Genomic DNA, 27,735 nt, shown 5'->3' with positions numbered 1-27,735 from the left:
GGGTCCCTCCCAGGTTGTTTACTTTACTTAAAGTAAAGGTTTGTAAGCCTCTGTTCCTGGGAAAAAGTGCCATGATCTGACTTTGCTGATGAGAAAGTGTAGACAATCACTTCAGTTCTTTGGTGGGGCTGGATGGAGACCCCAAATCCTCTTCCCACATCCATGTCTTGGTTGGGGACAGACATTGTACTGGTCCATCCCATTTCTCCAGCACCAAACATTTGCTTTCCTGTCCCCCAAAACCGCCACTGTCACCCTCTGCTGGAGTTGTGCCCACACCCTTAGCCCTAGTATCATGAGCGCGACTCAATGATGTTTGCAGTTACTGCAGCAAAACACACCGCAGCTTTTAAGTACTGGGAGAAATATTCTTGTCTAAGCAGGACGGTGTAGCAGGAAGGTCTCAAGCAGGGGTTGGCAAGCTTTCCCTGGAAAGGGCCAGGCAGTAAATATTTTAGGCTTTGAGGCCCACAGATGGTCCCTGTTGCATATTTTTGTTTGCTTTAAAACCCTTTAAAAGTGTAAACTATTCTGGGGCAGCTGGCTGGCTCAGTTGGTAGAGCATGGGACTCTTGATCTTGTGGTCAAGAGTTCAAGCCCTCTGTTGGGGGTAGAGCTTACTTAAATAAAGAGAAATGTCAACCATTCTGAGTCCACCGGCCATGCCCACACACGAGTGTACAAACAGCTCTTTAGGCGGCATGTGATGGTTTGTGCATTTGGTCTGAATCATTTTGCAACAGTGACTGCTCGTAGAGAGGGTTCGTTATTAAATCTGAATGGCAGGTTTTCTGTTGTACCTAATTTTGAATTTGTAATTGCATCTTCTTTTTTCTTATATTGGCCCAAAATGTTTAGTCCTTTTAAACATTTGAGGTATAATTGCCATAGAGCACAGTATTCGTTTTAGGCGTAGAACATAGTGATTTGATGGGTGTGTATGTTGCAAAAGTCTGGGTAATGTCTGTTGTAGCTACAAATTTTTTTTTTTTTACAATTTTTGTTTTTGTGATGAGAAACGTTCAGATCTACTCTCGCAGCCACTTTTACGTTTATAGTATGGTATTGACTAGTCGCCACACAGTTGTTACATTCCCCAGGACTGACTTCTTTTCTTTTGTTTTAAAAAATGTTATTTATTATGGGGATCCCTGGGTGGCTCAGCGGTTTAGCACCTGCCTTCGGCCCAGGGCATGATCCTGGAGATCTGGGATCGAGTCCCATGTCAGGCTCCCTGTATGGAGCCTGCTTCTCCCTCTGCCTGTGTCTCTGCCTCTGTGTGTCTCTCATGAATAAATAAATAAAATCTTCTAAAAATGTTATTTATTTATTCATGAGAGACACACAGAGAGCGAGGCAGAGCCATGGGCAGAGGGAGAAGCAGGCGCCCTGTAGGGAGCCCGATGTGAGACCCCAGGATCATGACCTGAGCCAAAGGCAGACGCTCAACCTCTGAACCACCCCGTCGCCCGCAGAGCCTGTGTCCTTATACTCTGCTCTCTATTATCTCCCCAAGCCAGGCTGGGCCCTTTGCATGTGTGTTTTCTGGACACGCTGCTGCAGTGAGCTCAGCTCAGCTAAGCTAATGAGAGGAACATTTATTTTTGTTATTTTTTTAAGTTGCTAGATGAGAGATGGGGAGAGAACGTGTTTGAGGCCACGACGTTAGTGCTGACTTGTCAGGGAGCAAGAGCTAACCGATACACCCCATCTGCGGACGGAGCCACGGGGGATTGGAGAGCGCACCCGCTAAGTTCCTCCAGCAGGAAGACAAGAGCCCAGACCCCCCTGTCAGGCCCCTAGTGGCCGGGAGACTTTGAGGAAATTATGTGACATCTACCTGCCTCAGTTTCCCCGTCCACGACACGGGAAGCTCAGTCCAGCCACCCCAGAGGGTTGAGGGGAGGCTGGTGCTAACATCCACCAGGTGCTCAGAGCAGGGGCAACAGCCTGTGCCTGCTCAGCGTTGGGAGGTGCAAAAAGAGATGTGCTCCCCGACACGTTAGGGGGCCCGTGTGGGGAACCTTGACTCGTTTAAGCCAAAAGGCAGGAAAATAAGTGTTTGGGACGAAGCCAGCTAACCTGGTGGTTCTCACCAGGGGGCCGTGTCTGAGGACACCTGTGGTGGTCACACAATTTGTGCCGTTGACATCAACGGCAATCCCCCACAGGGCCAGAGATCCTGCTCGGCACCCCAGGTGGCCAGGGTGGCCCCCAGAGAGCGACTCGGTCCCAGTGCCAGCAGTGCAGAGCGGGAGACCCTAAGATAACCTAAGTACCAGGTTTTTCAAACGTGCAGTCCTACAAAATCTTTGCTCCAGATCGTGGGAGCTGGTCTCGGATGATGACGCTGATGGCTCGAGAGCCCGAGGGCCCCCCAGGGTCACTCACGAGGTACCAGGGAGCTGGCCAGGGGACCCACTCCCCATCCCCAAGCTGGAGCACGGGCGCCGGCCCTTGACAGGAGCAGCAGGACTGTGCGGCCTCGGACGCACCCAGGGAGGCAAGGCCCGCCAGGCCGCGTGGCCCCGACGCTTCATCCCTAAAGGGGGGGGGGGACACCTAACCCGCAGAGCCGAGGCGACATGAGTGAGCAGCCCTGGGCCAGAGGCAGCGCAAGAGAGGATTCGGTTTCCGTGTTTTCTTCAATGTTAGCCCAGCGGTGGGAAGTGGACAGAAATGCGGGAATCTCCAAGCCGGGGTTTGTCCAGGGGCCACCTGGACTCCCCCAGGGCCGGGATGAGCTCCCCGGGGTGCTGGAACAATGAACGCGGACTCGGGGGCTGAAAACACCACAAACCTGTCACCTTGCACTTATAGAGGGCAGAAACCTGAAATGAGTTTTTTTTTTTTTAAGATTTTTTATTTATTTATTCATGATAGTCAGAGAGAGAGAGAGAGAGAGAGAGAGAGAGGCAGAGACACAGGCAGAGGGAGAAGCAGGCTCCATGCAAAGAGCCCGATGTGGGACTCGATGCCACGACTCTGGGGTCACGCCCTGGGCCGAAGGCAGACGCTCAACCACTGAGCCACCCAGGGATCCCTGAAATGAGTTTTAATTGGGGCTAAAATCAAGGTGAAGGCAGGGCTGGATCCTTCTGGATGCTCAGGGCAGGAGTCAGGGGGGATCCTGTTTCCCTGCCTTCTCCGGCTTCTCCAGGCTCGGGGTCTCTTTCTCCATCTTTGACGCGAGCAGAAGATGCACCCACTTCAGGTCCTGACCTCTGCCTCTGTCCTCACACCCTCTCCAGCCGACCCTGCAGCCCCCAGCTCGTGAAGACCCTCGTGATGGTGGCAGGGCCCACCCGGAGCAGCGAGGACCCACCCCCACCTCCACATCCCTCACTGAACCCCATCTGCACAGCTCCTTTTGCCACATGAGGGAACGCGTTCTCACGTCCCGGAGATCAGGACGTGGACATCTTTCGGGAGGCAGCTTGCCACACCGCCTCCCCCCACCCCCCAACACCCAGGAAGGTGTGGGGAAAGTGCAGGCCTTCTGCTTCTGCGGGATCCTAGGACACGGCCCAGAGGGCAAGACCCAGGGTGGGGGACGTGAAGGGCCCTGCTCTTCTCCCATCAGAGAACACTGAGCCCCACTCTGGGTCCCCTCCTGTGAGCAGAGCAGGGACAGGGCCCCAGAGGCCACACGGAGACCCCAGTATCACTCGGCTCCTGGGAGTGCACACACGCACATATATACACCCACACCCGCACAGCCTGTACTTAGCTGCAGGTGAAGTTTATTAAGGCAATACGGAAGCTCGGCAGGTACGGGAGGCCAGGCAGGCTGAGCCCCTCTGCTCTCGGATGGGCCTGGGTGGCGCTCCCTCCACCCCCTCCCCGGGAGAAATCCAAGTCCATCAGCTAAAGGCTGATATCCAGGGCCCTTGATAAAGAAAAAGAGATGGGATATGTATCCCTGGGTTTAAGAAAAAAAGAAATTGAGGGTCTCCTAGAAAACTTTTCCTAGAACCCTCCCTGTCTTGACTGAGGAGGTGATGCTCAGGATACGCTTCCTCTGAGCGCAGAGGAGGGGATGGACAGGTCGGTTTGCAGCTCCCCGAGGGGGCAGCTAAGATGGGCAGGGTGGAGCGGGGTGGGGTGGGAAGGTTAGGGACACATGTTCCAAGTGAGGCGAGGGGTCTGGTGCTCAGGCCGCCCCTCAGGGAGAGGCTAGGTCCCTCCCCTCCAGCCTCCTCCTGGCTGTCTTATTTCTTCTCTTCTGGAGCTTTCTCGACGACTCCCGGGGCGAAGGGGCCCACCAGCCACGTGATGGGTGTGTTCTGGGCCACGTACTCAACCATGTGGTCGAGGGCCTCTCGGGCCTTGGCCACCTGCTCCCGGCTCTGCATCAGGACGGTGCTGGACAGGTCCTGGAAGGAATGGATGCCGGAAAAGGTGGCTTGGAGGCCCTCCACCTGGTGGCGAGCCTGCTGCAGCTGGTCCTTCACGTGGGTGGGCAGCCCCTGGATGCTGGACCCCAGCGAGGCGCAGGTGCTCTGCAGCTGCTGGGCAATGTCCCGGAACATGGTGAGCGTCTGGGTCTCCACCTGCTGAGAATGGGGGGGGACCATCAGGACTGTGTGCTCCCAGGGCAGGCGGATGCGACCTTCCAGGAAACCTTTCCCCACGAGAGCCCGTCCAGCATGGTGGTGGTTTGGGACACTGGCTCTTTTGAGCTTTGAGCCATGTGGCGTATGTACCAGAGTAAAAAAGAGGCAGAGAAATTTCTCCAGAGGGGACAAGCAGGTGGTCAATAAGCACCCGCCACCAGGACACAGGGCACAGACCCATAATGAGGTGCCACTCCACACGCGCTGGGGCGAGCAGGATCTAGGAGGGAGTGACGAGTGCTGACGACAATGGGGAATGAAGTGGGACCCTTGTATGTTGCTGGTGGTCCCTCAAAACGCTAATCTACAGGGTTTCCATATGGCCAGCACCTCCGCTTGTAGGGATCCACCCCAGAGAAACGGAAACGCACGCCTGTACGAGGCTGGTTCCCAAGGTGGTGTCCACGGGAGATAAACCCAACGTCCATCAGCTGGTAAGCGGATAAACAAACATGACCCACCCACCCACGCAGGGCACGTCTCTCAGCCTTGAACGGGGGTGAGGCGCCCCCCACGTGCTGCCCCGGGGAGACCCGAGCCCACGATGCTTAGGGAGGGGATCAGACACAGGAGGCCCCACGGGGTGTGAGTCCATGTGTGTGACACGTCCAGGACGGGCTCGTCCACAGACGGGGAGGGGGCTCGTGGGGGCCAGAGAGGAGGGGGAGTGACTGCTGATGGGGATAAGATCTGCTAGGTCGGTGGGAATGTTCTCAGAGGATCCTGTGATCTCCTCACAAACCTGTGAATACACTAAAAACTACTTAATTGCATACTATGCAAATTATATCTCAATAAAACTTTTTTTGGGATCCCGGGGTGGCTCAGCACTTTAGCACCTGCCTTCAGCCCAGGGCGTGATCCTGGAGACCCAGGATCGAGTCCCGCATTGGGCTCCCTGCAGGGAGGCTGCTTCTCCCTCTGCCTGTGTCTCTGCCTCTCTCTCTCTGTCTCTCATGAATAAGAAAATCTTTTAAAAAAATAAAACTTTTTCTTTTAGGTGTAAGATACTAAATTTTCTATCACCACACAGCTTTAAATTTTGTTTTGTTTTTTAAAGAGGCTTGGAAGAACTTTCCAGGCAGAAGCTGTAAATGGTGGGGGAGACCACAGGGTGGATGTGCAAATAGGGACCTTACCCTTCCTCCCCGACTAGGGGGAGAGAGCAGGCTGGCGGTGGGACTTTGCCCTGACCCTGCAACAGCGAGCAGCCTGGACTCGAGCCTGGCAGGGAGGTGCCGAGCACAGTCGACATCTGCATCTTCTGGGTGCCACGCGGAGCAGTGGGGGTAAGGGAGACGGTTTTAGGTGGTTTGGGTCTGAATGCTAATAGTTTTGCGTTTAGGGATATGGGGGACGTCTCCATAACTATCACTTTCGCAGCGCTCACCGTGTGCTTTACAAAGCTACTCATTTCTATGTATGTGTGTATGACACAGGCCGGGAAGTTCACCCTTTTAAGTGTGCAAAATCCAGAGTTTTTAGTATACTTGCAAGGTTGTGCACCACCACCTCTGTCTCCAGAACATTCCATCGTCCCCCAAAGAAACCTCATTCCCATTAAGCAGTCAGCCCTGACCCCCTCCCCCCGGTCCCCACGAGCCCCCTCCCCGTCCTGGCCATGTCACACACGTGGACTCACACGCTGTGGGGCCTCCTGTGCCTGGTTCCCTGTTTGCGGGGCCGAGGGACGTGCCCGTGCGTGGATGTGAACCTGTTGTGTGGATCTGTTCATCCACCAAGGGACACCTGGACAGTCTCCATGTTCTGGCAATTGTGAGTCCTGCTGCTGGGAACACGGTGTGTGTTTGGTGTGTGGGTTTGGTTTGCTTCACCCTGAGAGCCCTGCAGGAGGCCCTACAACCCATTTGCAGACGGGGAAGCCAAGGCCCAGAGAGGTGAAGCTGAGAAGCTGTAGTGAGCGCTAGGTCAGCCCTGAGGCCAAGGGGCATTTGTGATGGGGCGTGAGAGCCACGGAAGGTGCTGATTCAAGGAGGCCTCCAGTGAGTGAAGGTACAGGTGGTGCAAACTCAGAGCAGAGCAGGAGGCCAGTGCCTGGGACAGATGGGAGGGACCAGAGGATGCTGGGGAGGAATCGTCCCCAGGAGCCAGGCAGGGGAGTATGAAGGCCTCCATGACCCTGGGATGGGGGAAAAGGTGGATGAGATGTGGCTTAGAATTTGAGCAGGTTGAGAGGCAGCACGATCAAGTGTCCCACAGTCCAGAGGCAACACCCACACCCAAGAGAGGACATCAAGGCAGGCTTCCTGGAGGAGGTGCTGCTGTGTCCGGAAGGCAGTTAAGAGAAGGAGAGGCTGGGGAAAGTATTCCGGGCAGGTAGGTCCATCGGGAAGAGAGGCATGGAGAGGCATGTCAGGGACCCAAGCACCCCGCGTGTCCCCCCAAGCTGGTACCTCTGGTTTGGCCGGGGTCTGCTCTGTGCCCTGGAGCTGCTTCTGGTTCCAGTTGAGCCACATCTGGTGTAGTTTCTCCTGACCCTCCACCAGCTTCTGATCAACTCCCTGCTTGACGGTTTCCATCTGGAGCGGAGTTAAGGAGTGAAAAAGAGAGAGAGAGAGAGAGTGTGTGAGAGACACAGGAGGAGAGAGGCTGCCTCCAGCATCTGACCAAGGTCGGCAGAGCCCGGCACCCATCCCAGGAGAGGCCCCCAAAGTCCTCCATTTGTCCCAGATGAGATGGTCCGCGAAGGGGAGGAAGCCAGGAGGGACGCTGTTCTCACACAGCCTTTCCACGGCTACAGTTTTGTCACCAACATGTGCATGTGCCTTGTGCTACTCGAAAAGGAAGTGGCCACAATTCTCGGCAGCTCCTCGCGTTTTGTCTCACTCTTGCAACTGGGCCTGTCCATAGGGCTGGCTTTGGCCAACGGGACGTAAGCAGATGGAACTCAAGCTGGGTCGTATAAAGTGCTCCAGTGGAATGTTATCCAGCCATAAAAGGGAAGGGACCCTGCCACCTGCCACCATGTGGACAGACCCTGAGGACACCGGGCTCAGGGAGGGGACCCAGACCCAGAAGGACACCTCCTGCAGGACCCCACTCCCAGGAGGTCCCCAGAGGAGGTCTGTCCATAGAGACAGAGAGGAGGTGGTGGGAGCCAGGGGTGGGGAGGGGGGCGGGGGTCAGTGCTTCCTGGGGACGGGGTCTCCGTGTGGGGAGATGGAAGGTTCTGGAGATGGATCGTGAGGGTAGGTGCTTCGTGCCCTGAGCTGTGCAGTTAAAAATGGTTACTTATGATGGTGAATTTCATGATGTATTTTCCCACAATTAAAAATTTAAAAAGAGAAAGAGAAAAGAGGGAGCACTTCGCGGATGGAGCAAAGCAAAGAGGAAGGTAAGAGGAATTTAGCTCTTTGGAGAGAGACAGAAAGACCACCGCGGCGGGGAGGGCAGGATGTGCCTGCAGACCGGCAGGTGGGCCCCGCTGGGGTGATGGAAATGTTCCCCGTCTTGACTGTGACTGCAGTGGTGGTGACCTGTCCATTTGTGTCTGTAAAACTCCTCTAACCGTACGCTTAAAAGAGGGGGACTTTGTTGTACCTGAATTATGCCTCCGTGAGACTTTCAACAAAACCACCATCAAACACCTGCTCAGGCTTTGCAGGTCGGGCTCCTGCCGCCCGGAGGTCCCCCCAGGAGAGCCTCCTGCCGGGCAGCCTGGCGCGGGCTGAATTATGTGCCCCCCACACCCGATCATATGCTGGAGGCCTGACCCCCTTGGACCCCAGAGTGTGCCTGTGCCTGCAGATCAGGTCTCTAAAGACACCATCAAGTCGCAATGAGGTCATTGCGGTGGCCTGCTCCTATGGTGACTGGCGTCCCTAGGAGAGGACAGTGGGCAGAGGACACGGCCGTCTGCACGTCCAGGAGAAGCCCCAGCCCTGCGGACACCCTGACCTCGGACCCCCCCGCCCCTCTGGGCCTGGCAGGCGGCTCTGGTCATTGAGGCGTGCTGGTCCCGGGGGCCCATTAAGGCAGCGCCTACCCCCCCCCCCACCCGCCAAGCCACCCAGGACCACGGGAGAGAGGAGCCGCGGGGGGCGGGGAGGGGGGCCAGGGCCCCACGGAGCCTCACCAGGCTGAGCGCCTGCGCCAGCTGGCCCAGGGACTCCTGCGCCCGCTGCCGCGTCAGCTGCAGTTTGCCCAGCGAGTGGGCGAAGGCCCGCTGGCGCAGCCGCTCCGACAGCGAGCCCAGGCGCACGAAGTAACTCTGCTCCTGCCGCTGCTGCTGCACCGAGGCCATGTCGAAGCCCTCCAGGGACGTGGCGAGGCGGGCTGTGGGGAGGAAGGTGCCGTGAGGGGCCCTGGCCTTGCACGCTGCCCGGGTTCCCGTCCCGGGGGCGGCCGCTCGCAAGCCGGGAGGCCCTGGCGCAGAGGGCGGGCTCCCCTGCCTCGCTTTCCCCATCTGCAAAATGGGCATGATAGGAACCCGACGTCCCGGGATTAAGAGGACTAGCGTGAGGGTGTGCAAACCGTGGCTCACGCCCCCCTGCTTCCAGCTTTGCACCAGGCCTCCACACCCCTCAGCGCGTGGGTGAGCTACGTGGATGGCTGCCCTCAGACTACAGTGACGAGGTTTGTGGCCCCCTGGCCGGTGGAGACGAAAGTGTTCACTCTTTGCTCCTTTGCAGGAAAAAAAAATGGGGGGGGGGGGAATCCTGTACCAGTGCCCAGCACCTCCACGGCTACTCTCTTACAAAGTTCTAGGTGCTTCCTGCGCAGTCATCAAATCCCAACAACTCCGCGAGGGAGGCACCGTTAGCCCCATTTTTACAGACGAGGAAACGGGCTCACAGGTGAAGTGACTTGCCCGAGGCCACGCAGCTAGGCAGTGGCAAGTCAGGATTTGAAGCCAGGCGGTCTGTCACCATGTTCTGAACCACGATACCTGACGGGGGGACAAGTCTGAGCCACTTGAGAACCGTCTTGACAGCGCGTAAGGCAACGTCGGGAATATCTAGTCCAGAGAGAGCCCTTGACGTTAGAAGACGGCAGGATGGAAACGGCCCGTCCTGATGAGCTGCTAGCTCACCGGCTTGGTAATGCCCTCTAGCAGGGGCTTGCGAACTTTGGCCCCCAGGCCCAATGCCCTGTCTTTATAAATAAAATTTTATTGGCACAGGGTCACACCCGTTCCTCTGCCTATCTCCTGCTGTGTTGCTTCTGTGCTGACAGTGTAACTAGTGGCAACAGGCACTGACCCCCAAAAGCCAGAAATATTTACCAACTGGTTAGGAAGATGTTTGCCATTCCCTGCTCTACACAAATGTGATTCTGCCAGCGAGCCTCAGTTTCCCCTTCCATATGACCCCCCCCCCCGCCCCATCACAGCTGCGTGAATTGTGAAAGGTGGGCCAGCTTGTACTCAAAAAGGCACACAAATGAGCCTTTAGTCCTTGACCTGCTGCTCAACCAAGGTAAGCCTCCAATCAGGGGATTTCAGTGGTCTCTGTAAACACTAAAAAATCTGGAAAAACATACTCTAACCCAAGGGTTGATAGACTTTTCCTGTATGGAGCCAGACAGCCAATGTTTCTGTACTTGCCGGCGGTTATACTGCACCTTCGGCCTGCAGTTGTCTGTGCAAAAGCAACATGCGTGCAAATGGGCATGGCTGTGTGCCAATAAAACTTACTTACAAATGCAGGTATGGGGCCAGATGTGGCGTGGGGGTAGTGTCATATAGTCAGCTGGGGAGGAAGGTGTCATGGAAGAGTCATTTCACAACAACATTTAAAATGAATAAACATCAGGGGATCCCTGGGTGGCTCAGCGGTTTCGCGCCTGCCTTTGGCCCAGGGTGCGATCCTGGAGTCCCGGGATCGAGTCCCGCGTCGGGCTCCTGGCATGGAGCCTGCTTCTCCCTCTGCCTGTCTCTATCATAAAATAAAAATAAATCTTTAAAAAAAATAAATAAATAAAATGAATAAACATCAAACTACAGGGACGCCTGGGTGGCTTAATGGTTGAGCATCTGCCTTTGGCTCAGGTCATGATCCCAGGGTCCTGGAATCCAGCCCCATGTTGGGCTCCCTACCCAGCAGGGAGTCTGTTTCTCTCTCTCCCTCTGCTGCTCCCCCTGCCTATGTTCTCTCTCTCTGCCAAATAAATTCTTTGGAAAAAATGGAAAAAAACAAACTACACACACACACACGTGGGACATTTAAAGGCAGAGAAAATAAGACTGCATTTCGAGAAGAAGAGATTTTCCCAATTTTCCTACCCAAGGCAGGTCTGCGGAGATGAACCCAACTGAGTGACACTGTGAACCTGCCCTGCCCGCGGCCCAGGGCTTCTCTGTGGCCCTCCGGGGACCTGGGGCTCTGCCTCGGAAGTGCAAGCGGCTTTGTTATTAGGCCAGGACGTCACGCAGACTCCCAGCACATCCAAGCAAGCGGGCAGGTGCCCCTGGCAAAGGGGAGGACCCCGAGAGAGAGGGAAGAGGGCTGTCCCCCTGGGCCAAGCCCCCGAACACATGCCCGGTCCTGCCACGCTGCTGTGAAAGCACGTACCCTCCCCTGCAGACCACCCCTCTGTGCCACGGGCACCAGCGCCCGCGGCGATGTCCTCCTTAGTGGGCGGATCCAGAGGGAGGACAGAGAAGCAAAGCTGGTCACACGGGTCTGTTCCCTGCAGCAGCCCCCCGCCCCGGCCGAGCTCAAGACCCCTTTCCCCGCAGACCCTGCTTGTCCCACTGCCTTCAGGGGCCGAGACCCACAGCCGATTGGACCCGGCTTCAGCACCCACCATGGGCTGGAGGCTCCCCGCCCTCAAGAGGTTCACGGTTGGGTTTTGGACACTCAAAGCACAAGTGACATACTGGGCTCAAGCCACATGCCTCAGGGCCTGCGATCGCCAGCCCGCCCGAAACATCGAGTTTGTCCGGGAAGCAAAGGACCGCACCCCTCCTTTCCACGCGGGTTCCCGGGGAGGATCACGGAGACTCAGAGCCAAGGTGAAGGCGTCTCCAAGCGGCAGGAAGTAACGGGACAAGGGCGACGCCGATAAAAGTCAGCCCATGGGACTGGCCTGTGGCGTGTAAACCTCCGCATTCACACCTAAAACGTAAAAACCCACTGCTGACCGTGGAGGCTGATGAGCCAGCCCGCGAGCCAGTCAAGGGAGAAACTTAGCCGGGTGCCCTCTTCTTCCACAAGCTGCAACAGAGAATGTTCTCCGAGCTGACGGAGGAAGGAGCGATGCTTAGGACAGCCACGTTTTGCAATCCCGATCCCAGACGATGGAGGCAGCACACGATTCCCTGTGCGTGAAGTCCCAGAACGGAAGCAGGGTGTCTCACCCCGGAGGGGGTCTGCCCCCCACCCCCAGGGGACACGGCGGTGTCTGGGGGCATCTGTGCCTGCTGCACCGAGGGGCCAGGCCCAGGCGATGCTCAGCCCCCCCCCCCACCCCCCCCACCCCCCCCCCCCCCCCCGCATCCCCCCATCACCTGTCCTCCCCGCAGTGGCCCCCAGAGGGCGCCGTGAGCACCCGAGTCAGCTCCCGCCTTCCCCTGCCCACCTGCCCTCCAGGGCTCCCACCTCCCTGGGCTAAGTCCAAGTCCTCCCCTGGGTCCCTCTAAACCCCCCAGAACCTGCCGGGTCCCCCGTCCCCACCCTCCCCTCGTTCGCATCTCCCTCCTCGCCCACTCTACCTGGCCTTCCTCTAACCCACCAGCCAAATCCTGCCCCAGGACCTTGGTTATTGACACTTCTCTGCGCTGATCCGCGCAGCTGGCTGGCTCACTCCATTCACCGTCACGTCACCTCCTCAGAAACATCTAGCCAATCCCCCGCCCCTCGAATTCTCTCCTTTAGGCTCATCTCCTTATCCCGTGAGCTCCACGAGTGCAGGCTTCTGTGCACCAATGTACCCCCAGCACTTGGAAGACTGGCGCATGGCAGGTGCTCAAGGCACATCCGGATGGACAACTGTGCACCCGGGGGGTGGGGGATGATGACAGACAAGACTTTGGGGGGCAGGTGTCAGGATGCAGCATGGACGAGGGAGGTTGCAATCTCAGAGGCTTCACTGGGGAGGTGGCATGTGAGCACAGAGCTGGCAGCAGAAAGGAGTGAGCCTTCTGGATGTCTAGGGGAAGAATGGTCCTGGGAGAGGGAACGGCTGGTGCAAAGGCCCTGGGGTGGGAGCATGGCCGAGGATCAGCAAGGAGTCAGTGCAGCTGGAGTAGGATGAACAAGGGGAGATGGATAAGTACGAGGGGGGCCCACGGGGAAGGGCTTGGAGTTCTCCCTGAGGGAGCTGGGAGCCCCCAAGGGCTGTGGGCAGAGGACAGAACCTGACTTGGTGGTCACAGGGGCCCTCTAGTGGCTGCTTCAAGGAGACCAGACACTGGGGGCCAGGTGGGCGCTGACGGGGTGGCAGGGGCGAGATGGCTCTGAGTGACAGCTCTAGGTGGCGGAGAGGGGTGGGAGGTCTGGGCCAGGGGTGGAGGGGGGTGTCCGGGCCCAAGGGCTGCACTCACCCAGCTCAGCGTCCGTCATGGGCAGGTGGTTATCCACCCACTCCTCCGACTTGCCCAGCACCGCGTCCACTCCGCTCAGCACCATCTGGCCCACGCGGGAGCCCATGACCGACTGGACGCCGCTGGTCACCACGGACTTGGTTGCGTCCACGCCACTCTGCACGGCGCCCCGCGTCACGTCAACCGCCTCCGTCACTCGACTGGCCACTGTGTCCTTGGCGCTGGACACCGTGCTGGACACGGCTTCTCGGGCCCCCGACACCTTGGACGAGACGAGCTCCTTGGTATCGGCCAGCACCTACAACACAGCCCAGCATCGGCATCTTTGTCCTCCCCTCGTACTTGGGGACCCCCACCCCTGCACCCCAAACTCCAGGGAGGCATTCCAGCTCCTGGGTCACCCCGGAGGGTCAACGTTGAGTCTGACGGTGGAGATCTCGTGCCCTGGAGCCTGGCCTGAATCCTGGTTTGCTATGTCCTGGCTGTGTGGCCTCAGGCAACTCACTGTACCTCTCTGTGCTTCCATTTCTTTATCTACAGCATCAGGGGCCGCAGGGTGCTGAACCCGGACCCCCGGGACCTCAGAATGAGACTATTCGGAGAGAAGGTCTTTAAGGAAGATATTAGGACACAGAGGGGAGGCCATGTGAGGACAGCGTCTGCAAGTGAAGAGGCGCCCTGGGGAGGAACTGAGATAATAAGTTCTGGGCTAGGCCACCCCCGCTGTGGCACTTGGTTACAGCAGCCCCGAGCGGACGGCTACGATGGCTTAGAACAGTGGTTCTCACCTCGGGTGACCCCATCCCCAGGGGATGCTGGGCACTGTCTGGGGACACACGTGGGTGTCACACCGGGGGGGGGGGGCTCCTGACATGCAGTGGGTGGGGGGCCGGGGCCTCTCCTCCCCTAGGGAACGCCCAGCCCTAATGTCAGGGGTGCCAAGAGGGGAGACCCTGACCTAGAGGCGCCCGGAGCAAAACTAGGGCAACACGAAGGATGCACCCAGGTGTCCAGACACCGTCTCCATGAACTCACGACGGAACACGGTTCCCGCCTTAACCTCCCCACGGCAAACAGGGGGTTGCGCCCAAAACATCCCAGCAGTTGTGGGTTTATTCATGAAGCTTGTATTAAAGCATCAAAACTAACAACGAGTCAGGTACGTCAGGTTCTCAGCCCTCGGATGACGGGGCTTCCGCCCTCCAAACCCCCAAGAGGAGGGAGCGTATCCTTTCCACACGGGAGAAACCGAGTCCAGGAGGCCAGGCAGCTTGTCCAGAGCCTGGATTTTTTAACCTGGGACTTTGACTCAAGCACCTCTAACCTGGGTTAGCGGGACAGCTACGGGGTTGGTAGCCTTCTCTGCCAGAGGGCCGCGTGGTAAATAGTTTAGCTTTGCAGGCCGGTGTCCCCGGGTCTCAGCCACTTCACTCTGCCCCCTGTAGACGCGGCCACCGATGCCGTAAGGAGCGCGCGTGTCCACGCCCTGGTGACTGTATTCGGCACAGACGGTGCAGGGCCGGGCGTGGGGGCCCTTGGGACAGTTTTGTCGCGGGATCCCAGAAGAGAGGCAGCGCCAGCACATGTTGGGCATTCATGGGCCGACACCTGTTCTTCTTGAGGCTCAGCCTCTGAGCAGATCTCTATGCACAGAGCTCTCCGGAAAGTCAAAAACCAGCCCCGTCCCGACCCTTCTAACTCTGAACATCTAGACTGCTGGTGTCCGTGGGAATTAGCTCCTTTGGGGGCATGAAGAAATGCACCACCCCCCCCCGGGGCTGTCACCTAGCTCACACTGGCCCAGCTGTGACCACACCGCGGTTCATAGAACGGGGACACGCTGCCTCTTCCTGGGGCGAGCCTGGGGTGTGCGTGTGTGGGGTGACATCCCGGGGCCTGGAGTCTGGAGAGCGCTAGCACCTCTGAGCTGGGAGCAGCTTTGCTGGATGACCTTGCAGAACGTCACCCCGAGCTCATCCCTTCTATAAACAGAAGGAATGTTGGCCCCGGGTGGCACCAGCAGGTCAGCCCCGGGCCCAAGGACGGGGCTCCTCCATCCTCCTGCGAACCGGGCAGCTTCCACCTTCAACGCCCCGCCTGCTAGTGGCCTTTGCCAGTGACACAGTGCTCCCTAGCCACGTGGAGTTCCGCGGGCGCGGGGTGGGCCCTGCATCGGGGACTGCGGCCCGGCAGCAGGTGCCCAAGGGCGAGGGGGCCGCAGGGCAGAGTGGGAGGGAACTAACTGGAGCAGCCCTGGGCCTGCCCTCCTGCCCCCACCCCGGGGATCACTGAGTTCTGGTGAAGTAAGCCCGGACATGAAGAGGCGCACCTGAGCGTGGCCATCTGTCCCACAAGGCCTAAGTGGAGCCTGGGCATCTACTATGTGCCAGGCTGTACGATGGGCACTAGACAGGGCAAGAAAGCAGCCTGTGCCCTCACTCCCTTGGGAAGACAAATAGGCAGCTAAGAGCCCTTCAGATGGCGTGGAGCCTCACAAGCTAATACAACAGGGACACACACTCAGGGCAGCATGATTCACAGACCCCAGGAGGTGAAGCAACCACTGACAGATGCAAGCAGAAACACGGTCCATCCTCACACTGGGATATTGTCCAGCCTCAGGAAGGAAGGGGCCCTGACACCTGCCCCCACGCGGACAGACCCTGAGGGCACCGGGCTCAGGGAGGGGACCCAGGCCCAGAAGGACACCTCCTGCAGGACCCCACCCCCAGGAGGTCCCCAGAGGAGGCCCGTCCACAGAGACAGAGAAGCTGGTGGGAGCCAGGGGTGGGGCGGGGGGCGGGGGTCAGTGCTTCCTGGGGACAGGGCCTCCGTGTGGGGAGATGGAAGGTTCTGGAGACAGATGGTGGAGGTGCACGGCGGGGTGAGAGTGCTTCGTGCCCTGAGCTGTGTGCTCAAAATGGTTAAAGATGACAAATTTTATGTTGTAAAAAAAACAAACAACAAACTAATGTATCTGGTACACAAACGTGTACCACAGCAGTATTATAATAGCCAAGAAGTGGAAACAAGCTAAATGTCCACCAACAGATGAACAGCCACATACAGTGTGTCCCCGATGCGTGGGCACGTCCCTCAGCCGTGAGCAGGAGCGAGGCACCCACACGCACCACCCCGGGGCCGGACCCCGAGCCCATGACCCTCGGGAAGGGAACCAGACACAGGAGGCCCCACGGGATGTGAGTCCACATGGGTGACATGTCCAGGACGGGCTTGTCCACGGATGGGAAGTAGATGAGTGGTTGCCAGGAGCGTGTGGCAAGAAGGAGATTAATAGCTAAGGGATGTGGGGTTTCTTCTGGGGTGATGAAATGTTCTAAAAGGGGTGGTGGTGGTTACACAACATGAATATACTAGAACCATTGAGTCACAGGCTTAAATGAGCTCATTGTACTATGTGACTGTGTCGTGGTGTGCTAGAGCAAGGCTGGCCGCCGGCCATGTGAGGCTATTTATGTTTAAAATTGGTAACCGAGGGGCACCTGGGTGGCTCAGTGGTTGAGCATCTGCCTTTGGCTCAGGTCATGATCCCGGGTTCCCAGGATCGAGTCCCACATTGGGCTCCCTGCAGGGAGCCTGCTTTTCCCTCTGCCCGTGTTTCTGCCTCTCTCTGTGTCTCTTGTGAATAAATAAATATATTTAAAAAATAAAAATTAGGGGATCCCTGGGAGGCTCAGTGGTTTAGCGCCTGCCTTTGGCCCAGGGCACGATCCTGGAGTCCCAGGATTGAGTCCCACGTCGGGCTCCCGGCATGGGGGCTGCTTCTCCCTCCTCCTGTGTCTCTGCCTCTCTATGTCTATCATAAATGAATAAGTAAATCTTTTAAATAAACAAATAAATAAAATTAAAAATTAAAAATTAAAAAAAATAAATTGAGTAACTGAGTTCCTCAGTGACACCAGCCACAGTCTAAGGGCTCCGTAAGCCACATACAGCTGGTGGTTTCTGTGCTGGACGGTGCAGAGAGAGAACATGGGCATCGGAGACAGAGCTGAGCGAGGAGGCCCTTCTCTCAGAGGGAGCAGAGGGGAAGGAAGGCTTCTGAAGAGGTGGGATCAGAACAGAGACCTGAAGGTCTGGTTCATGAAGATAGAAGCACACGTGCAAAGGGCCTGTGGTAGGAACGCGACAGGAGGGTTCACTGGATTTTCGTCCCCCGGTCTCCCTTACAAAAGTTCCACAAGGGCAGGCAATCTGTTCCTATCACTGTGTCTGGGACCCACAGGTACGGACATTACCGAATGGGGACTACAGGGGCTGGTCGGGGGGCTGGCATGGGATGGACGAGGTGGGTACCAAGGGCTGGCAGGCTGCAGGGTCGTGAGGACAGCCTTGGCTGTTGCCCCAGACAAGGTGAGACACACAAGGGGGTGCTGAACAGAGCTGGCTGGTGTTCAGATCACTCCCCCAGGTGCCCAGCAGGGAGCAGACTCAAGGCCGGGGTGGGGCCAGACTGAGGAGGGGTCAGGGAGGGAGCGGTCATGTGCGTCTATTCTAGCTGGGGTGGGGCAGAGGCTCCACATCTAGGGAGGACCCCGTTCTCGGCGGAGCCCCCCCCCCCAGTCCCCCTGAAGCCCGATGCCAGTTACCTTCTCCGTGTGCTGCTGCAGGATGGGCAGGTTCCCCTCCAGCTTGTCCAGCCCCCGGTGGGCGTATTCACTGGCCGATGCGACTGCAGGACAGGGGACAAGGTGGGAAGGGTCAGTCACACGTGTGCGTTCCCCTCAGGGCCGGGAAGGCTGGACAGGGCTGGTTTGGGGGAACAGGGAGGAGCCCCAAGGGGTAGGGGCTCCCCAGGACCTCACTTACTCTGCGGCTCCAGCTTGGAGAGGATGGGCTGGGCCCCGCTGACAGCAGCCGCCGTGAGGGTCTTCACGCCCTTCTCGGCCGCGTCACACATGGTCTTGACATGGGGGTGGCTCTCCTTGGTGGAGGTGTAGGCCGCGGACACCATGTTGCAGGTGGAGCTGATGAGGGGCATGTTGGCCACGCGTTCCACCACGCTGGGCTGCAGGGACAGGCGGCTCAGCAGGCTGGGCCCGGGACCCCAGGGTGCCCCGCAATTGCGATTTCACTCCCCATCCTCCCCTCCTCCAGCCCCCTTCCTGTGCGCGGATGATCCCGTCCTGGACATGTCACACATGTAGACTCGCACACAGTGGGGCCTCCTGTGTCTGGTTCTCTCCCTGAGCATCATGGGCTCAGGGTCCATCCCCGGGGTAGCACACTGGTGTTTCTTTTTTTTTTTTTTAATTGTGGTAAAATGGGACACCTGGGTGGCTCAGCAGTTGAGAGTCTGGCTTTGGCTCAGGGCGTGATCCTGGGGTCCCGGGATCAGTCCCGCATCGGGCTCCCTGCATGGAGCCTGCTTCTCCCTCTGCCTGTGTCTCTGCCTCCCTCTCACTCTCTCTGTGTCTCTATGAGTAAATAAATAAAAAATCTTTAAAAATAAAATCCTAGCCTCCAAATGGCCATTAGGTACTTGAAAGATACTCGGCATCACAGATCACCAGGGAAATGCCAAAACAACGAGATACAACCTGACACTAGTTAGGACGGTTACCACCAAAACAAAGCAAACTAACAAATGATAGTGAAGATGGGGAGAAATTGGGGAACTCTTGGGCCTTGTGGGTGGGAACATAAAACGGTACAGCCACCGTGGGAAACTGTGAATTAGAAAGAATTACAGAGAAGCACCCTAGGACCCCGCAATTCCACTTCTGCGTATATAGACAAAAGAATTGAAAACACGATCTCAAAGAGATCCTTGGACGCTCGGGTTCAAAGCAGCATTGTTCACAGTGGCCAAAAGGTGGAAGCAACCCAAGTATCCGTGGACAGATGAACGGATAAACAGGGCGCGGTCCATCCAGATAAGGGAACAGTAGCCAGACTTAAAATGGACACTCTGACACCTGCCTCAACGTGAGTGGACATTGTGCTCAGTGACATAAGCTAGACACAAAAAAAAATCCTGTAGGATTTCCTTTACATTAGTGACCTAACGTAAAAGGTTCTACTTTTATAAAAATGATGTTTCTACTTATATGAAACATCCAGAAGAGGTAAATTCATAAAGAAGGCAGATTAGTGGGTGCCAGGGGCTGGGGGGAGAAGGGAAGGGGACTAACTGGTAATGGGGGTGGGGTTCCCATCTGGGGTGACGAAGAGCTTCCGGAATTTGATGGTCTTGGTGGTGGTTGTACATCATGAGCATACTTAACGCTGAACTGTACACGTCGCAATGGTATTTTTTGTGTTATGTGTTATTTTACCACAGTTTTAAGAAAGGAAGGGAGCAGTGACACCTGCTACAAGGTGGGTAAACCCCAAAAACACGATACACAGTGAGAGAAGCCAGACACCAGGGGGTCTCAGGTTGTATGACTCCGGTAGTACGAAATGTCCAGAACAGGCAAATCCACGGAGACAGCAGATGAGCCGTTGCTGGGGAGGACGAGGAATGAGGAGGGGCTGCTAAAGGGGTGGGGTCTCTTTGGGGGGGGGGGGATGAGAATGTTCTAGGGGCACCTGAGTGGTTCAGTCAGTTAAGCATCTGCTTTCGGCTCAAGTCATGATCCCAGGGTCCTGGGATCGAGTCTCACATAGGGCTCCCTGCTCAGCGGGGAGCCTGTTTCTCTCTCCCCCTCGGCCCCTTACCCCCGTCTGGTGTGCACCCACTCGTGTGCATTCTCTGTCAAATGGATGGATTAAAATCTTAAGAAAAAAAAAATTCTAACCCTGTAGGGTACTGATGGCTGCATAACTCGGTAGGTTCCTTTTTTTTTTTTTAATTTTTATTTATTTATTTATGATAGTCACAGAGAGAGAGAGAGAGAGAGGCAGAGACACAGGCAGAGGGAGAAGCAGGCTCCATGCACCAGGAGCCCGACGTGGGATTGGATCCCGGGTCTCCAGGATCGCGCCCTGGGCCAAAGGCAGGCGCTAAACCACTGCACCACCCAGGGATCCCCAACTTGGTAGGTTCCTAAAAACCACTGAGTACCACCTTCTCCGAGGGTGAATTTTATGGCATGTAAATGATATGCTAATATATTCATTTATCAACTACCGGTAGAGTTAGCTAATCTGGGAAGGGGGAGATAAGACAGGGGCTGACCTCCTGGGGTGACCCTATGAGCCCCTGCAGACAGGGCAGCGGTGGGGGAAGCAGGCAGGTTCAGAGCATACCCCTGATCTCCCCAAAGCCTCCGGGGTTTGCAGTTGTGCCCCAGCCCCCACCTGTCTGGGGTCCGGGTGACGGCTCTCCCTCACCCACAAAGAGATCTGTTGACCCCAGGTGCAGCCAGCGGCTCCCGGCCACGGTTCTCCCACAGGCCCCAGCCCCGCCCTCACCTGCTGGACTGGTTCTTCGCCTGTCGCCTGGGTGCTGGCGGTGGCTTCTGGGGTGGCTTCTGTCCCGTCGGTAGACATTTTTCTCCACAGCGGGCTCTGTGGAGGACAGATGGGCTTCGTCAGGGTCCAGCCGGCCCTGGCCCTCCCTCCAGGAGGAAGACCAGGTGCCCCTCCCCGGGTCCTTAGAGCCCTGCCTCTCAGGCACTCACAAGCACCTGGGGGCCTGGAGCGGGAGCTGATTCAGCCCGGGCCGGGTGGGGCCCTGAGTCGCCCCACTCTCAGGAGCTGCTGATGCAGCGGATTCCGGGGCCCCACCCGGACGGCCAACTCCAAGGGCTCTAATTGTCAATACTTCGGGGAGACACCTAGGACGCAATCTGGCCGTGGCTCCCTGCTTTCAAGAGCCCCCTTCCCTTTGAAACCTCGAGGGGATGGTGGTCCCACACCTGCACTGCCGGGCGCGCGGAGGCGTGTGTATCTGTGTCGGCCGCAACAAGGTACCGCTAACGACCTGGGGAAATCAAGGAGCCAGCCCAGTGCAGTGGCTGCAGAGTAGAAACCTACTCATGGGACGAGGATGCTCAGGGACAAATAGTGCGAAACATGTGTGCGTCGTTTGCACAGTCTTTAGACATCAGAAACTGTTAATAGGGGCCACCTTTCAGGGAGGACCCGGTAGCTGGGCAGGCCTCTGACTTTTGAGCCAGGTAGAGAACATTACCAGTTCTCCCCACCCCCCCCACAAAAAAGGGTAAGCATTCAAAACAAAACACCCCACAAACTCTGTAGGAGAGACCACGCCTGGCCCTACTACAGACCAATCATGTCGGACTCCAGAGGGAAGGCAGGGCCAGGGAGGCTCTCCAGGTGAGGCTAATGCACACGTCTAAAGGTACCATGGGAGCCACCACAGGTGTGCTCCGTTTGGCTGGCCAGGTGGGAGGAGGTGGGTAATCCATCATCACCCTAGACCGCAGGAGTCCCACCTCCGGCCATGCTGTGAGGGGCTGAGCGAGGAGCCCCCTCTTCCCTGGCCTCAGTCCTCTCACCTGTAAAACAGAGCTAAAGATAGAACCTGGCTTCAAGGCTGGTTCCCCTGGGAGGAGCCTGCTGTGAACCCCTAACCTTGATTCTGAACATGTCCTTCTAGAGGAAGGGGGCCCATCCTCCTGGCTGCCCGGTTGCCCTGTCCCCCAAGCAGAGCCCAGCAAACTGAGGTTTTGAGAGCACCAGTTCTGGAGCGTCCAAACAGGTTCTAATCCCAGCTTGGCAACTCACCAGCAGTGGGAGCTTGAGGAAAGCAGGACCCCCTCTCAGAGCCTTGCCGGCCCCATCTGCAAAATGGGGATCACCGTTCCTAGCTCAGAGTCCCTACAGACTGGCAGAGTGAGTGACTGTGTACGTATGTGGCGCTGAGCTCGGCGCCTGGCACATAGCTGGTGCTCAATAAACAAAACCGTTGCACACACGGGTGAAGCCTGCCAGGAATGAGCTTCTGCTTGTTACTAAGGTCCCCAAACTGGGAAGCGGAGGGAGTAGGCACATCCATCCCCCTGGTTCTCATGATCAAGGTCCAGTTAGTTATTCCTTTCACCCTCCCTGGAGCCTGAGCTCTCCTGGCCTCCTTGGAGGCGCACTCTCCCATCGCCCCTGCCCATCGATCCCTCCTGGGGCGGCTGAACCAAGGGTGGCCTCGGCCCATGTCAGCACCCCACTAAAGTCCTTGGTGGGGGGGAGGCTCCGCAAGCTGTGTGAAGCTGGCTCCGGCTAGCTGGGGCCGGCAGTCACGTAGACGTCCAGCTGCAGCCAGGGCATGCTAAGATACAACCTCCGAAGTTCCCAGACACCGAGGTCCCAGGCCCGGCTGTTCTAGCTCAATCCTGACCGAGGTCCCAAGGACTCAGATAAGGGGCAGGCCCTTCCCGGCCGCCTGGAGCCACCCGCTGGCCACACCCACCCGGGGGAAGAGGGCGGGGTCTGCCGCGACCTGCTGGGGGCCAGCGGCGGGACCTGACCCTCGGGCGGGGGAGGAGCTGCCCCGCGGGGCGGACCCATTAGCTGGAGAGGGGGCTCCGCTAGGCAGGAAGACGGCCCCCCGGCTGGGGGGTAGGGGCGCCCCGAGGACCCAGGGAGGCCCGACTTCCTGAGCAGGACGGGCGGCGGCTCGCCTGCACACTGCGTTTGCACAAGCAAGCACACTTTTTAGAGGGGACGTGTTTTAGCGGGAGGGGGCGGGGTCACCCCCTCCAGATACCGCCCCTTCTAGGGGGCTCTTTCACGCGCCCCCCCACCCACCCAACGAAAGTCTCAGCAACTGAGTTTGAAAGTTTCACTCTGTTCCAGAAATCGGGGGGGGGGGCGGGGTTCCTTGAGGGGGTCGCGGGGGAAGAGACAGGAAAGCTGAGCCCCGGCTGGATGGAGACCCCTCCCCAGGCCGCAGAGACCAGCAGAGCCCCCAGGAAGGCTCTCTCCGCTCCTTCCCCCCGCGGGACGTCCCGGGACTCGCCGGACCGCGCCCCCCCACCTCGGCCGGGGCCCCCCAGTCTCACCGCGGTCAGCGGGGCGCGCAGGGCTCGACCGCCAGCTCCGAAACCGTCCTGCGCGGGCCCGGGGTGGGGGCTTTTATACCCGGGGGGGCGGGCGCTCGGGAATGACGGGCCGGAGGACCAATCGCGTTTGGAGGCCGCCCGCCGCCAGGCCACGCCCCCGCCCGTCCGGGACGTTGGAGCCGCAAGTGGAGTCCCGGGCGGGCCGGACTTTGTCCACAGGCGCGTGCGGGCTGCGCGGTCCTCGCGTGGGGAGACCCCCGCCCACGGAAGACGCCTGGGAAGACCCAGCCAAGGGCGCCCCCTCCCGGCCCAGGGATCCCATGGACTCGGCCCAGGGAGGTGCCATCCGAGGGCTGGGGTCCCCAGGTCGGGTCCCCCGTTTCCGCAGAGGCGAGGAGAACTCAGGGATCGCTGTCTGATGCCCCCAGCACGCCAGCAGCCGCGCCCCAACCCTGGGCGCGAAGGAGACCCGAGCCAAGCCCGACCCAGCAGGATGAGCGGCCTTCACCACAGCGGGGACCGCACACGCTGAGTGCTTTCCTCCCGCCCCGACCTGCAGGGTTACCGCTTAATCCTCCCCAAAACTATTCCTTTAGCATCCCCATTTTACAGATGAGAAAACTGAGGCCCAGAGACAGGTCGGCCTGGGGCAGTTCAGGGATCAACTCCTGGATCTCTGACTCCTGGATCAACCCCTTCCTGAAGCAGCCATCACTCGGATTCCATACCCGCTCCCCACTCCTTTATCCTAAAGTCTCAAACTCAGATGGCCCCAGGGGCCAAAGGGAGGTAAATACTTCCTCTAAAGTGTTGGCAGCATGGCAGAGTGTTGCCCTGTGGAAGACCCGCTCAGAGATTCCCATATCCGCGGGGATTCTAGACTAAAAAAGGTGTCCTGCCTTTTAGAAAACCATTGGAGGGGCACCTGGGTGGCTCAGTGGTTGAACATCTGCCTTTGGCTCAGGGCGTGATCCGGGGTCCTGGGATGGAGCCCCACATTGGGCTCCCAGGAGGGAGCCTGCTTCTCCCTCTGCCTCTGTGTGTGTGTGTGTGTGTCTGTGTGTGTGTGTGTGTGTGTGTGTGTGACTCATGAATAAATAGATAAAATCTTAAAAAAAAAAAACCCATTGGACCAAACAAAACCCAACTGGGGCCATCTTCAGCTCAGGAGCCACCAGCGTGCCACTTCTGCTAAATTGTGCGGGGTGGGACAAGGCCTCTGAAACCTCCGCAAAGAACACGGGAAAAAAGTTGGTGTCTGGGACTAAGTGCATTTTTTGGACAGTGGCTACAGTAGCCCCGCGCAGTCGAGCTTTCGGAGAGGCTGGGGATGCTCTAGAATTCCGTACCACTCGCTATGGGCCACTAGCACCATATGGCTTTTGTACATCGAGGAACTGAATAATCACATGTAAGTAACCACAGGCAGCTAGTCAGATTCTCAAGTGAGTGTGAGACAGAGAAAGGACAAAAGCAATCAGCTGTGACGGTTAAAAGTGTCCCGTTTGCTGCTGGCCTGCTTTCCTCCTCGTGCACTCATTTTCCTACTCACTCATTCAGCAATTTTTATTGAGCTGCTGCTCTGGGTGCTGGGAACGCAGAAGTGGGTAACGCAGATGCCAGCCTCGTGGTGCTCGGGGCCGGGGCCGGAGACAGACAACGAGCAAGAGAAGTGAGTGAAACGCATAGTGGGTCAGGTCACGGAGGAAAAGCAAAGGACTGGGATGGAGAACGTGGGGTGTGATTTTTAATCGGTGATCAAGGGAGGCTTCCCAGATTGGCATCGGAATGCAGAAGTGAGGGAGGAGAGGAGAGGCCACGGAGAGATCTGGGGAAAAGGCAGGTTCAAAGGCCCTGAGGCCGACCACGCGAGGTGAGTTGGAGAAGCAGCCAGGAAGGTGACGTGGCTGGAGTGGAGTGAGTTCTTGGATAGATGGAGCTCAGAGAGGTTAAGTGAGTCGGCCAAGGTCACACAGATCCAGAGACGCTGGGAGAAACGTCTTGGGCTTCCAGTGCTGGGACATGGCCAAAATATTCCTGGTCTAGGAAATGTAACGCAATTCTGATTTGCAAAATAAAGTCTTGGTGATTTTGCGCCACAGCTTTTGAACAAAAGGGGAACAGCCATGGTCACCGTCTTTCCTAGTGTGGCACTCAACCGCCCACCTCCCGGTCGCTGTGAGCGCAATCAAGGGCGTTCGCCACTGCGCATGTGCACAAGGTGGGGCGGGGGAGGAACGGGCGCTGCCCCACCGGCCCTTAGCCCTCCCTTTTCTTTTTTGTTTAAGATTATTTATTTATTTATTCATGAGAGACACAGGCAGAGGGAGAAACAGGCTCCACGCAGGGAGCCCGACGCCCTGGACTCGATCCCGGGTCTCCAGGATCACGCCCCGGGCTGAAGGCGGCGCTAAACCCCTGAGCCACCCGGGCTGCCCTAGCCTCCCTTTTCTGCATGGCTGCCGCCTCCTCCTGGAAGTCCTCCTGCCTACCTCCTCAGTCTCCCCCCCTAGGCGAAGGCTGCCAGACAAAATAGAGGATGCCCACTTCAATTTGAATTTCAAGTCAACCAGGAATACATTTGGGGGTAGAAGTATATCCCAGGCAACATTTGGGATATACTTATGTTCAAAATTATTCCTGGTTGACGTGAAATTCAGACTGAGCTCGGGATCCTTTTTATTTATTTATTTATTTATTTATTTATTTATTTATTTATTTATTTATTTTTGTTTTTGTTTTTGCTGACTCTGACAACTCTACCTCCAAACCCAGACCCCTTTTTTCCTCCAGCCATGTCCTCCCGGAAGCTGTCACCGCCCAGCCTTGGTGGGCTCCTTGAGGGCGACACCTGTCCAGGATCCCCAGGGTGGGAGGTAAGACGCATATTGTTTCCTGAGCTATTTTATTACATTATTCAGAGGCCTCGTTTTTATTTTCTCCATTTTGGGAGAGGAGGAAGCCGAGGATGACAGAAGTGATTCATTAACCTGCCCCGGGTCACACGGCCAGAAATGGGCAGCCTGAGTTTGAGGTCTCAGTGTACCCAACTCCTCCCCTTTCCCCTTTCTCTTCCTCCTCTTCCTTTCCTTCTTCCTCCTCCTCCTCGAGGCCACACTTTCCAGTGTAAAGGCTCAGAAAACTCCCCACTTCTTTCCCACGGAGCCCAGGGGAGAGACAGACCAGAGTTGTGCCACAAGGTGGCGCTGCTGGCCCCAGATTGCTGTCCTCGCCCAGGTGTCCCCTCCATCTACCCTCTGACCCTTCCCTCCTTCCAACCATCCATCCATTCAAGTATCTCCTATTACTGTGAGCCAGGCCAGGCCTGGCCGTGAAGACCCAGTGATGCATTGTGTATGCAGTCATGCAACAAGCAATTATTTACCACCTGCTGTATACAGACCTACGCTGGGCAGCCCTGGAGATTCAGCCTCCACCTCCCCCTTCAAGACACTCATAATCCGATAGGGAGACGCTCATGGGACCAGCAGGGCTGCATTAAGGCTGTCACAGTCCTGGTGCACCTGCGTCACTCAGCCCCTTAAGTGTCTGCCTTCAGCTTGGCTCATGATCCCAGGGTCTTAGGATCGAGCCCTGTGTTGGGCTCCCAGCTCCGTGGGGAGTCTGCTTCTCCCTCTGCCTCTCCCCCTGCTTGTGTTCGCTCACTTGCTCTCCTTCAAATAAATAAGTAAAATCTTCAAAAAAAAAAAAAAAAAGAAGAAGAAGACTTTCACAGCCCAAGGGCACTTTTGTCATTGTGGGTTCCTCCCTCTGTGAAAAAATATTGCAAATGATCTTTTACAACTGCATTGGTAGTATATTCATTACTTTCTTCTGATTTTTTTAAAGTTTTATTTATTCATGAGAGACACAGAGAGAGTCAGAGACACAGACAGAGGGAGAGGCAGGCTCCCTGCGGGGACCCCTGGATCACGACCTGAGCTAAAGGCAGACGCTCAACCACTGAGCCACCCAGGCATCCCTGTTTTCTTCTGATTTTTTTTTTAAATGTTCAGTAGCATTTCCTTTTTTTTTTTAATTTTTATTTACTTATGATAGTCACACACAGAGAGAGAGAGGCAGAGACATAGGCAGAGGGAGAAGCAGGCTCCATGCACCGGGAGCCCGACGTGGGACTCGATCCCGGGTCTCCAGGATCGCGCCCTGGGCCAAAGGCAGGCGCTAAACCACTGCGCCACCCAGGGATCCCCTGTTTTCTTCTGATTTTAAGATGAATTAAAAACAAACCATTTCCACCGACCCTTAAAAGGGTCGTGGGCGCTGGGTGTCCTATGTCTGATGCAGGAGTTGACTCTGGTGACCAAGTGCATAAAATAGAGGGGATGGGGGCTGCACATGCTTGGTGGCACCTGGGCCCAGGTTGTGGGTGGTCCTGGGAAGCCCCCAGGAGGAAGTAATGTCGAAGCTGAGGCTTCAGAGAGGAACCGGTGTCAGGCAGGTGAAGGTACTGGAGAGACAATCCAGGCAGGGGGACCAGAGAGCTTGCAGGTGCAAAGTGAGGCTGCAGGGTGGAATGTGGGGGAAGAGGGAAAAGAATCATGGTGTCAGGGGAGAGACATCAGACACTTTGGCAAGAGCCAGGCTGACAGGAGCCCTGAGGACATTAGGGAGCCACAGAAGGTTCTGAAGCAGGGTCAGAAGGGCAGGTTGGAGCATTGGAAAG

At 57.2% G+C, this 27,735-nt stretch overlaps 1 protein-coding gene and 1 long non-coding RNA gene across 3 annotated transcripts; one reads left to right on the top strand and one right to left on the bottom strand.

Annotated features, from left to right (window-relative positions):
- Positions 1-3,723: 3,723 nt before the first annotated feature.
- On the bottom strand, positions 3,724-23,269 carry PLIN3 (perilipin 3). Of its 2 annotated transcripts, none has more exons than XM_025457052.3 (8): positions 23,052-23,269; positions 20,503-20,598; positions 17,953-18,151; positions 17,733-17,815; positions 13,123-13,420; positions 8,713-8,912; positions 7,031-7,156; positions 3,724-4,553 (listed from the first exon to the last, which is right to left on the bottom strand). In XM_025457052.3, exons 2-8 carry the CDS (start codon positions 20,578-20,580, stop codon positions 4,212-4,214), a joined length of 1,326 nt encoding a protein of 441 aa, XP_025312837.1. In that variant the 5' UTR covers positions 20,581-20,598; positions 23,052-23,269; the 3' UTR covers positions 3,724-4,211. The 2 variants fall into 2 exon arrangements, with proteins under 2 accessions (XP_025312837.1, XP_025312836.1); XM_025457051.3 differs by having other exon boundaries at positions 3,724-4,556; positions 23,052-23,198.
- On the top strand, positions 4,552-9,828 carry LOC112666323 (uncharacterized). Its single transcript, XR_003140812.3, has 3 exons — positions 4,552-5,050; positions 5,773-5,905; positions 9,339-9,828. It is a non-coding gene; the product is annotated as an uncharacterized LOC112666323 (long non-coding RNA).
- Positions 23,270-27,735: the final 4,466 nt, after the last annotated feature.

This window comes from Canis lupus, chromosome 20 (assembly GCF_003254725.2).
Source record: "Canis lupus dingo isolate Sandy chromosome 20, ASM325472v2, whole genome shotgun sequence".
Taxonomy (NCBI): Eukaryota; Metazoa; Chordata; class Mammalia; order Carnivora; family Canidae; genus Canis; species Canis lupus.
The sequence above is the reverse complement of the archived record's forward strand: the minus strand, read 5'-3'. Positions and strand labels throughout refer to the sequence as shown.

What these genes read in the sequence shown, in the direction of transcription:
- PLIN3 (XM_025457051.3), bottom strand. Translation starts at nt 20,580, where the DNA reads ATGTCTACCGACGGGACAGAAGCCACCCCAGAAGCCACCGCCAGCACC. An exon ending in CATGACGGACGCTGAGCTGG is followed by an intron (nt 8,913 to 13,122) that starts GTGAGTGCAGCC and finishes TCCTCCCCACAG; the next exon opens with CCCGCCTCGCCACGTCCCTG. An exon ending in AGACCCCGGCCAAACCAGAG is followed by an intron (nt 4,557 to 7,030) that starts GTACCAGCTTGG and finishes CCCCATTCTCAG; the next exon opens with CAGGTGGAGACCCAGACGCT.